The sequence below is a fragment of the Anomaloglossus baeobatrachus genome, chromosome 1 (genome assembly GCF_048569485.1).
Source record: "Anomaloglossus baeobatrachus isolate aAnoBae1 chromosome 1, aAnoBae1.hap1, whole genome shotgun sequence".
Lineage (NCBI taxonomy): Eukaryota > Metazoa > Chordata > Amphibia > Anura > Aromobatidae > Anomaloglossus > Anomaloglossus baeobatrachus.
The window spans coordinates 230,888,241-230,900,996 of NC_134353.1; the positions used below are offsets into that span (position 1 = coordinate 230,888,241).

At 38.1% G+C, this 12,756-nt stretch overlaps 1 protein-coding gene across 1 annotated transcript in view; it reads left to right on the forward strand.

Moving 5' to 3' along the window:
* SLC7A11 (solute carrier family 7 member 11) overlaps positions 1-12,175 on the forward strand; it is a 418,199-nt gene extending 406,024 nt beyond the window's left edge. The window contains 1 exon segment of the mRNA XM_075348585.1: positions 7,457-12,175. Within this exon segment, the coding sequence (XP_075204700.1) occupies positions 7,457-7,521 (65 nt within the window). The 3' untranslated portion in view covers positions 7,522-12,175.
* Positions 12,176-12,756: the final 581 nt, after the last annotated feature.

Consider the following 12,756-nt stretch of genomic DNA (forward strand, 5'->3'; position numbering starts at 1 on the left):
CATATCGCTGCTGCGACGGGGGCGGGCACTATCGCACTCGGCATCGCAGCATCGGCCTGCGATGTCGCAGTGTGCAAAGTGCCCCTGAGTCAAAGGACTTTTTTAAAGTCCACAAAACAGGCGTACATCTTCCCATGCTTTGTATTGTGGATGTGGCTCTGAATGAGACTGTCTGTCTATCTGTTTCTATCATCTATCTATCTATCCCTCTATCTATCTATCTATCTATCTATCTATCTATCCCTGTATCTATCTATCTATCTATCTATCTATCTCTCTATCTCTGAGCCGTTCTCAGTGTTAGGCCGGGATCACATTAGCGTATAGCATTTGATGTGAGAGAATCAGCTGTGATATGCTAATGACACTCAACTCAAGCTCTGCTGCAAATGTGAGGCGAGTGTCATATACTGTGCTCCGATTCTCTCACCTGCGGAAATTGTTCTGCGTATATCAGATTTCATCATAGCAGTCCAAAGTTTCACACATACATAGACTTGTATCGCTGTGCGACATCCAATTTGTGGACGGGCTCACAGCAGGCAATGATTGTTTCTCATTCCAAATCAGCAAGTGAAAGAAAATCTACACTACCCTATAGTACAACACTGGTCTGAGTGTTATCTGATAAAATAGGTTTTATACACATGTGTGAACGAACCCTTATAGCCTAAACGTCCCATATCTTGGACATGGAAAAAATATTTTTCGAAGTATTATTGAAGTTTGTTCTGCCTCCATTTAGTGACAAGCAAAAGGGTAACAAAATTTTGAACTTTTGACTTTCAGGCTTCATATCTCATCGTCTACTGCAGTTTTGAGTGTGAGACTACCTTCATTTTATAGACAATCATATTGGTTATCTCATACATAAATTTGACTTGCAACTATTTATATGATGCATGTTTTTGGTCCCAAAAAAAATGTACCCTTGGCATGCATTTTTTTGCCCTGTGCATTTTTTAAGTCCCAACTATTGCCTGGAAGGTCTCAAAAACGCTGGCAAAAGCAGAGAAAGAATTGACATGCTGCATTTTTGTGGTCACCACAAAGGTGCAGCCAAAAAAACTGCAACGTGCAGACACAAAAACTAATTTCTCATAGACTTTGCTGGGGAAGGAAACCAATGAAGTTTCGAAAACAAAAGTGCATCCAAAAAACACACAAAAAGGCGGCAGAAAGCACAGCGTGTGCACAAAGCCTTAGAAGAAACTAATAACATTAAAAAAAATGAAAATTTAGATTTTCAGGAGCAAAACAGTAACAATGCAGTCTCATGGCAAGAATCTGCAAAACTAATCATATTCTAAATAGTTTAAAGATAAATTTATGTATGAGATAGCCAAGATGATTGTCTATTAGATGAAAGCAGTCTCACATTTGAAGCTGTGGTGTATGGTGAGATATGGAACCTGAAAGTCACCTAGTGACAGTCATCACACTTATTTCTTAGGTACAGTATATACAGTACAACATATATATTGGTAGATATAGTAATTTTCTTCATTCTCGCATGTTGTATGAAAGATGTTTTAAGTAACTAGTATATGTTTGGGCTCTACCAGATGGTTACATAAATTGTGCCACTAAGTTAATAAATGCGTTGGCAAGGCTTTTGTCTTTCCTTTTCTGTTAGTTTGTATTGTATTGTCACGCTACCTATTTCTTGCTTTGTACTTCCAACATGTGCTTCAATTCAAACAGCAACCACACATTTTAAAAAGCTGTTGTGATCAATATCCCATTAGATTACTGTATTTTATGACACTACAACTTCCTCAAAAATGTTATTATCCTCGGGAACATGTTTGCGATGCAGCTGTTGTTGAGGGTTTATTTTTCAATAAATTTCAAGTACTTAAGTACAGTTTACCATCTCCTCCAAAGTAATAAAGTATGTTCGTAGGAAAACAGTATCTATAGCGCATTATAGCTTTCCTCCGAAGCAATGAATGAAAAATGCTCTTTACTGCAGTGTCGAGTTCACTTAAGTTGATACTCTTAAGGTCTAGAGGACAATACATTCACTCTATTGCGGTATTCTGGCTTTCCTGCCGTCCTTTACAAACTAATTGAAGCAAACAGAACTGTGATAAATGTGCCGTTCTAATTGATTCAGTGTACTGTCTTTCTTCCCATAGACAAAAGTGTGGCCCAGATTCATTAGTATCGTCTACTATATTGCAAAAAGATCATTTGATGGCTTCATTTACATTACTCTCAACCTTAAGACCTAGGGCATTAGCCGTATAAATAACACGAGGTTGTGTGCGCGAACATACTTCATCTGCTGTGTTAATGATTCTCTTATAAATTATACTAAAAGCATTTGTAATTAATATTGTCGCATCATGTTTAAATACTTTCCCTCCCCTATATTAGAAGTCTTAAAGTAATAATTCACACCCATGTATAAGAAATAGAAGAAATATTCACACATACCCACAAATGAGATTAATGAGTAAAATGCAATTAATCACATCAGTTTGATAGTTGAGTCTTTAATTACTGAGAGGTGTCACACTGAGTAGGTGGCATTGTCTTTTTTATATAAATATTATATTTCTTATATTACACTTTAGAATAAGGAACTTCAAATTGATCACATGCTTAGAAAGGATATATTTAGGAGCTATGTCTTATATTGTTCTTATCCAACTACACTCCTTTCATTATAAGCTATATAGAGATAAAGCAGGCATACTATACCTCTGAAGCATAATTTTAATGGAAATTACCAACTCTATCAGTTCTTTATAAACTGATCCTAACCTAAACTGTATTTACTCTCCATGGTACTGCACAGTTTGGATATTGTAAAATATTTGATACCATTCTCACAGAAATTGGCTTGAAGTCTTGTGTTGACAGGGTAGTAAAGCACTGGTTGGGCATCAGTAGTGAAACTAAGCGTTATACTTCAAACAGGCACTAATTTAGTGATTACAACAAAGGAAGAGTGTGGTTTCTCCACTATGAGTTACAAAATCTTGACAGTCTCGATATTTAATCTTAAGTTACATTAGTACCAATTTTGGAGCACCATGATATTCCATGTCAAAGTCTCTGCTTGGTAACAAGATAATGAGACTAGGCACTCCAGGAGTAGATATAATTAGTTGATTTATTCTTTACAGCCAACAGTTCACAACTAGATCAATAGACGTTTTGGTCAAAAATATCAACCTTCGTCAGTAGGAACTGATGAAACATACACAGAACAGAACAAAATTAGTCAAAAAACATATAATCAGATGTCCATTGACAATTACAACTAAATCGGCCATTCAATTGTGAATATACAAAAATGATGCATTCAGTACAAACATAAAATAGCGAGCTAGGAGGGATGAGGGGAAAGGGAAGAAGAAAGGGACTGTGCATAGTAAAAAAAAATGCAAACTGGAGAAAAAAAAGAAGCAATAATAGAAGTGGGAAGAAAATAGTGAAGATTAGTGGAAAATAAAATAGCTCCTTTATTTTCCACTAATCTTCACTATTTTCTTCCCACTTCTATTATTACTTCTTTTTTTTTCTCCAGTTTGCATTCTTTTTCTACTATGCACAGTCTCTTTCCTCTTCCCTTTCCCCTCATCCCTCCTAGCTCGCTATTTTATTACTGAATGCATCATTTTTGTATTTTTGTATATTCACGATTGAATGGCCGATTTATTTGTAATTGTCAAGGGACATCTAATTATATATGTTTTGACTAATTTTGTTATGTTCTGTGTATGTTTCATCAGTTCCTACTGACAAAGGTTGATATTTTTGACCGAAACATCTATTGATCTAGTTGTGAACTGTTCGCTGTAAAGAATAAATCAACTAATTACATCTACTCTTGGAGTGCCTAGTCTGATTATCTTGTTACAGAGTTGGATCCTACTAGCGCACCCAATCCTACAGAAGTGCCGTGTCCTTATTTACTAAAGTCTCTGCTTGGGACATGAGAGCTTTTTCCCCTTCTCGGCAAATTGCGGTGACTTCCACCTTGCCTGACTCTTAAAGGTTCCTATGACCAGGCTTGTCTCATTTAGGCTTCTTCCTTCGACTTCTTAACTGTGCTTCACATATCAACTTCTGGTCAATTTATCCTCTATTTATGATGTAAACTCCTCAGCTATCAAGAGTTGAGTGGCTTCACATGATGTCCTATATCTTCATTTCCAAGACATACAGTAGATGTCATCATTGTGTCCAAACAACAAAATCAGTCATCATCATCCTTTTTATTAAATGTGTCCTACCATCAAAACAGAATAATATTACAAATTGTGGAAGGAAAACATGCTAATATACATTACCATGCCTAGTGCTGTCTAATACCATATAACAATGCTACTGTAAAACACAGCACTGAACTAAATAGTGCAATCATCGTATTACTTCATAGAGTGCAAAGGTACAAATTTATGTTGTAGATTTCTGCTTTCAGCAAAACCATTCAGCATTGGGGAAAATTAAATGGTTTATTTGGAACATTGAGCTAATATTCAGCATCATGAGATGGAGGATTAAAAAAGACCTAATACACACCTGAGAAGTCATACAGTACAGTATGAACAAACTGCAACACTTAACACACGTAACACAGCCCCATCTGATGTATGCTTAAGGCATTTTTCACACATACTGGAGACATGAACACACATAGGTCAATTAAATTCAATGGGTTTGCACACATGTCTGTGTTTTCACATTGACTGTGTGTCCGTGTGGAGCACATGCATGTACGTGTGCTCCATATAGTGACATGTTCGTCTTTCTCTGGCAGCACAGATGTCACTCATACCACACCTGTTTCTGGCGCTGCTGTCTCTGCCTCTTCTATTGCCTTCAGGCCCACTCATTATGCTCATTGCATATTCACTGCACTCAGCTCAGACCCGGACGCAACAGCAGCGCTGGAGAGAGCAGCGCTGGAGACAAGTAAGTATACCAGCTCTGCTATCTGTGTGCTATCCAGATGTCACATGGATAGCACAGAAACAGCACACATAAAACACACACAAACACACGCACGCACATATGCACCTTCACCATGGACTGTGAAACGTGTGTGTTTTACGAGGACGTGTAATATGAGTTAGGTCATCATTAATTTAACCATACTATTTCCTTAAATGCCTTTTGCTTCTCATACCTTTCTGTATAGTGCAAATTATGCACATTTTTCAGTCTCAAAAAGAATTAGGTTCAGCATCTGGAATCTAAGAACTTAAAGGTACCGTCATACTAAGCAACATCGCTAGCAACATCGCTGCTGAGGCACAACTTGCTAGCGATGTTGCTGTGTGTGACATCCAGCAACAACCTGGCCCCTGCTGTGAGGTCGCTGGTTGTTGCTGAATGTCCTGGACTATTTTTTAGTTGTTGCTCTCCCGCTGTGAAGCACACATCACTGTGTGTGACAGTGACAGAGCAACAACTAAATGTGCAGTGAGCAGGGAGCCGGCTTCTGCGGACACGGGTAACCAATGTAAATATCGGGTAGGCAAGGTTACCCGATATTTACCTTCGTTACCAGCATCCGCCACTCTCACGCTCTCAGTGCCGGCTCCCTGCACACATAGCCAGACTACACATTGGGTAATTAACCCGATGTGTACTCTGGCTAGGAGTGCAGGGAGCCAGCGCTAAGCGGTGTGCGCTGATAACCAAGGTAAATATCGGGTTGGTTACCCGATATTTACCTTAGTTACCAAGCGCAGCATCGCTTCCACGAGTCGCTGCTGGCTGGGGGCTGGTCACTGGTTGCTGGTGAGATCTGCCTGTGTAACAGCTCACCAGCAACCCGTGTAGGGACGCTCCAGCGATCCCTGCCAGGTCAGGTTGCTGGTGGGATTGCTGGAGCGTCGCTTAGTGTGACAGTTCCTTAAGGTTTTTTATTGTTTTATTGTACAGATGACCAAGCACTAAAATGCTCAGGTTGAGTAATGAGTATAATGGAAGTTGAATGATTGGGTACTTTGGCTCTGTGGCGGCACACAGATATACAACTCCATGGTGTTATTAGTCGAAAGCTCAAAAGTTATACTGGTGAACATCTAAAAACGGCAGAATTTTGCACTTTGAGCATCAGGTCACACCTTGCCTGTACTATAACCACACTGGTCTTCATTTTAGTCTTATTCATAACATGTTAAACGCTCATGAGGTTCTGGTGGCATTCTCAGCTTTTTCCGGTCAGCTCAATGATTGGACAATACAGAAAATAAGCTGTTTTTATTTTGACTTTACCAGAATAAAATTTTGGACTATGGTTCAAAAACTCAGTATGATATATTTTTCTTAGATATAATTCACGGTAAAATAATTTCCCTCTGACCATGAACCTATCATAGATATTACAGTATGGGAATGCCAGCATGCTAACGTGGAGCATTTTACAACACTTTGTGGAAGGTTTGGGAGAGTCATGGTTTTAGATGGAGTGTCACATTATAAAATGTTTGCAGCTTGCTATATCTGCTAGTCTATGATTGATCGTCTAGCTCCAGTCTTGGGGGTTGACAGGAGGGCAGGTCACATACATCAATGATCTTTATGTCAGCTGGATTTGTCAAACAGATATGACACGAAGGCTGAAAACTGTTTGAAGTTGACTACCAAGTGACTTAAAAGAACCATACTAAGTGTCTATTTGTGAAAGTAGGAATTTCCAGCAGTCTTTCAACATGTATTACAATGAAGGCGCAGGACTGGAGAGCAGTAGGGTGCATGGTCAGGTCAATGTAGGATTGGTTATGGCCATCTAAAATCATGTCCCCTGACAAAATGATGACAAATAGCATTGTGTGATACTCATCTATAATATCAAGCTTTGATATATGAGCTTTTTAATGTTTAATACCATTTTGTAGATATTCTTTGACCTAATCCGTATCATATAATCTTCAAAACCCCTTATATGTTGCCAAAAATATATAGTATATTACATACCTAATAAATCCATAAGTATTAGAGTAATGATTTTTTTTCTTTTTTATTTCTTTCAGGGGGTTTTTTTTCACTTTTTAATTCTACATGTGTCAGTGGCTTACATTAGCTGCTTTACTTTTATGTAAATCCACGACTATTATTCCAGCTTTTAGCAAAATCTATGCATCTTTTTCTTCTTCGTTTTACGCATTTATCATTATTCTAATGTTCTAATCTAATGTCTAGGGCTTTAAGTCTAATATATTTTTCGAATCCACCTCTTTGATTTTTCGGTTTCATTTGTAGTCATTTGCAGTGAGACCATTGATTTGACCTTCCATGTTATTGGGATAAAGCATGCAGGGGATGGTGAATGTCACAGAGAGATGCCATGTAAAATAAAAATGCATTATGTATATTGTGTTATGACAGGTAAAAGCTTTACCCGATGATGAATACTGATGTATAAATCCTCAGAGAAACTCCTCCTTCACAATCCTTTACTTACCGTTATTATTTTCTTCTTTTTCAGATCGGGTCACCACAGTGCTGCAGATACTGCTGGAAGTTGTGCCAACTGAAGACAATGCATCCTGAAGAAAGAATATGTCGGAAGACGTCATGCGTAGCTCCACAAGTTGTTTTCATGGTGCCTTAATATTAAGTAGTATCAGATGGTCACTTCTTCTATAGTGTCATATTTTAGTTTATCATTGAGGACGACAGAGCTGCTATTTTATTTATTCCACTGCACTTTTGTATTAAATTATTAATGTCTGCAGACAAACATTAGCATATTCTATAATCATAGTATGAATATTATTTTACATATTTTCTGCCACTCAGTATGTCCCCTAGTTCCGCACACATAATAAGAACATATGGTTGTCTTATGTTTACAGCTCAAGGGAGGTGACACTGTGCACCTGTCACCTGGCGCTGACATCCTTCACTTGTCAAGGATCTCCCTTCGGATTTTCTTTTAATTCAACAAGTTACTTTTTGGCACTTAAACTTGATGCAGAAATGATGGTATATAGATGCAGCAGAGCTGTGATGAACAATGCTTTGCTGTATATGTTTTATGGCAATTAACTCCATGTATATTCATGTACAAAGGACCAGCAAGAGGTGCTCTTCTTTGTATTTACTTTATATATCTTTATGTGATTGGTTAAAGAGCTTTTCATATGTGAATCTTAAAGGGACTGTCCATTAGTCAGTCAACCCCTTCTTAATTGGTGTAGTCACATATGCAAAATAATAACATCCTGTACTCACCACCATTGCCATCGCCATTTCTGCGATGTCGTTGCTGAGTCACATGGGGCTCGCGTAATGATATTTCTAGGGATAAAATGACCTGATCTTTAAAGTTCAGTGATCATACCTAACAGACTATGCAAAAAAAATCAGTCTTCCAGTTCGGAGTTCAGATGCTTTACGTAGCCACTCGATTGAGCATCAGAGTGCTTGGAGCTCACTCAGCCCAGTACGAGCTGCTGCAGTGTTGAATGGCTCACACTTGGCATAAAATCCATGTGATCGGATGTAGTGTGTACAATCAAAATTTAAAAACTTCACCCTCCCCCAGAAATCCTCTGTTTATGGCTGGCTGCAAGGGGGAGGAAACCCAAACTGCCAAACAAGACTTCCATTGAGGTTCAGGTCTAGTCTAGGTCCAGAACTGTACTTTATCTAAAGTCTGCCTGAACCCGTCAAGCCAAACTTCAACGGGTCCGCTCATCCCTAGTTATGTCACATGAGCCCTGGAGCCAATCAACAGCTGCTTATAGTTGGCTTCACTCTCACTTCTTTTAGACCAACTGAAATCTGAAAGAAGAGAAAGATGCCGCCGGAGGTGTTGGTATCTTGCATGGAGGAATACAGCAGTTGAAAAGAGGTTGTCCGAATAGTGGACAACCCCTTTAACCTTTAATCATTATGTAATTTTTAGGCACAAAATTATGTGCTGAATAATTTCTTATACTGGGCAGACATATATGTTTAAACATGATGTGCAGATCACCTGTAGATGGAGCACTGGAGCTTACCGCATACTAGAGGTTACTTACTCTTTAGCTCCCTCTACTGGTGGCTGCAGACAGCATACATGTAATCTTTTAAAGAGAATATGTTAGGTGATTTATAAAGACTGAACTATGGGTAGCATGAAATAAGGACATGCTTTCTCATTATGAGCATTTATATTTTACTCTGATTCATGGCAGCTGTATAGAGACAATATAGTTTGACAATGAGCCAAGAAAGGGGAGACCAGTAATCTGGGCAGGACCAGCCGGTTTCTTTTCTTCTGCCTTGGCTTGATTGACATGTCCCTCTCTCTCTCTATACAATAAGCAGAGATCTGTCAAACTTTTCTGTTATCTAACAGGTTGTCCTCACCGAGGATAAAAAGCTCTGCATCAAAAAATAAACCTCTTTCTGAAATTGACATGTATTAAGATATTATTCTATACAACGAAAATAGGTGTTCAAGAGTATTGTGATAGCGTCGGTATTTACTTTATGGGTTAGATACTAACATTCCTAGCAGTTTACACAAATAAGATGAAAAATTTGATTATGGAATATATAATACTATATATTGTTACTAAAATGCTTGAATGCTTGTCCCCTCGATTTGAGCTGGTCAGATGCTCAGATGAGCTTGATGCAAGTAACAAGCATTATGGCAAGTCAATGATTGGCCTGTTCTGGTCTCCGCTCACATACAGCCAGCCATAATCAAAGCATTTCTGGCGGGAGGGCGGTTTTTTTGTCACACTACATCCGAGAACATTGTTTTTATCTTCCGGAAGAGCCATTCAGAGACTATGACTGGCTTTCTCTCTGGGGTGCTTGATCACATCATGCAGTAAAACAATCCTGTCCGTTGTGGTCATTTCACTAATGAAATATCTAAGCATGCGCATTTTTCGGTCAAGCTCCACAAGTACCCAAGCACCCGCATGCTCTGTCCAGTAATGAGCAGGGCTGAGCACGGTGGCTCATCACTAATTATTACATAGCTCATAGAAAGTTAAAGAAATATACACAATCCAATCTTAGATTTCCAATATTATTACACTTGTACATTTTGTCTTTTTCATATTTTATTTACTTCATTAATAGGTTTACATTGGCCGACCAGTGACATTAAACGAGCACTGATCGGTGAACAAACGGAAGAGTATTTTGCTCATCCATCGGGTGATTTCCAACCTTTTAAACTACCCGATTATCCTTAGATTGCTTAGTCATGATGATCGAGACTGTGTAAACCTGCCCTTAATGCACAGGTCTTAGCTTTAATTGCTAGAATTGCAAGTTGCTGATCTGATTACGATTGATGCTTTGATGTTTTCCATTGTAAGCTCTATTCCCATGTTGAAAGGTTGTAGCAAAACTGCATAATTCTTTGCTATGATTTTTCATAATGATGCAGCCTTACCACAATATCACAACTCTGCAACATGTGAATGCAGCCTAATATAGAAAGTCTGTTTCCTTAATCTGAAAATAGCTTCAATTAGTCATCTATGCTGTACCTCTGGAAAATGGCTGCAGGGTTCTATTTTGTAGAGTAATGATAATGCAATGTGCACTATAGTCTATCTATATGAGCTCTTCAGGTGTGCGGGGCATGATTAGGACATAAGAATTGGGGAATACATGCTTTCTTTTCTATCTATCTTGTTGTTACCAGCCTAAGATGGATGCTTAGTAAGAAGTGGAAGATGCTTACATGGTTATGTATATAGATATGAGAATGATATTTTTCCAAACCCATCCTAATAGCTGAATAGCATAGATTGTAAGCTTGTCGGCAGGGCCCTCACTTCCCTTGGTATTTAAATTATGTGGTACTCTGTAATGTCTGATATTATCTGTATATGTTTCCTTTGAATTGTAAAATGCTGTGGAATATTTTGGCGCTATAGAAATAAAAAGTATGATTATTATTATTAATAACTACCATTTACCATATTATAGTAAATAACAGTATGTGCTGTACTTACAGTATAGACCGTAGCCCTACTTATTTATAGTATAGTTGGGGATAGGCATATTGAATGGATTACCACTTAATGGTCCCTCTACAATCAGTCCACTCTAACAAATATTAGACAACATATAATTGGGGCCATTAATTTCAGTAAACACTAGCTGTCCTCTGAAGTATAAACTGTGACCTCGATTAATCAAGGCTGTCAATTTTCCCACCCATAAGGACAAGGAGGAGTGCTGGAGTCAGATTTATGGCTTCGCGAACCCTGCCACCCATCTCCACCAAACTCCGCTCAATATGTCAGAGCTGGGCGAAATTTAGAGAATAACAAAAGTCACAAAATTTTAGTATATCCTCACATTGTGCTTAAACTTTGAGACTTTTCAAATCTTTTTACACCAGAATCTTAGTGTACAAGCTTTGATTAATCGACCTTGTGTTTCCTCTGATTAAGGGTTCGCTCAAATCTGCGTATAAAAAATGGGTCTGATTTTCACTCAGAAAAGTGGGACAAGGGAAATCCATTTGGTATTCCATCTGTCATGAGAGTGTGTAATTATTTTCTCACCTAGCATCTGTATGCCATCCATATGTGATGCATTTTTTTTTCATCAACTATTATTGTATGGTATACATGGATCATGAGCCGTCAATTTTTTTTCTCTCACTCATAGCCTTGCATTGGTGAGTCTCGGCCATTTTACGCAACCAAACACATCAAACTAAGCTTTTTTTCCTTAGGCCGATTACAGGTGAGGAAAAAAATCACAGATCAGCATTGCCTCATTGAATGACAGTGGTCTGAGTGCAATCTGATTTTTCATCAAATTTCACTTGGCATATTTATATGCAGATGTGAGCAAACCCAATAAAGGGGGCTTTCCGCTTCATGGACCAACCTTAATTTCCAAAATATTCCCTAAAAAGGACAATAGAAAGATTTTTGCTCTTCAATCGCCTGTAACATCTAGGAGATGCTCCTCCATTCTGTCTGGTTTTCTCTAATTATAATTTTCTAACTTGACTTCCATTGTAAATAATTGTCAATAAGACAATAATCAACAATATGCAGATTCTTACTTTTTGTATAGAGACTACAAAAATACTGTAATATAGTATAAAATAGTTGTTTTAAATCAGATCTGTAAAAAGAATATCATCTACTGTATTTTCTCACATTGAGAACTGCTGTTCATATTAAAAAACAAAGTATGGTTCTTTAAGAAAAAGTATTTACGCAGAACAACAATAAATATTCTATTACACAAAGAGATTGTCTGTCATTCCTCAACGCATTTATGTTTTATGAGGATTACTGCGTTTCTGCAATAGTAATGTCAGAAATTGATGGTTTCAGGCACAAAAGAATAAAATATCCTTTTTATTTTGTGAAATATTGTATATGATATTTCTGAAGTATATTTGACTGGATGTAGGAATGAATGGGATATATGAAACTTGAAACCTTGTCCAGAAACACATTAGTTGATTTTAAAACTTGATTCAACTTAAGTTGGGACTTTGACCACAGTTAAAGGGGTTGTCTTGGACTATAACATTGATGGCCACCTCAGAATACGTCACTGATATCTGATTGGTGGGGGTGTGACTTCCAGCACTCTCTCCAATCAGCGTTTCCTAGTTCCGCTGCCAGCCTGAACTATTGCAAAGCACTGGTCCATCTATAGAATAGGGGCTGTGGCCAGGTACTGCACATTCTCCCCCTATTGATTCAAATAGGGGCCACAAAAAAGTTGATGGAGCTGTGTTGTGCAGATCTGAAACTGAGTAATTCCGGCCGGTGGTAATAGTTTGAATAG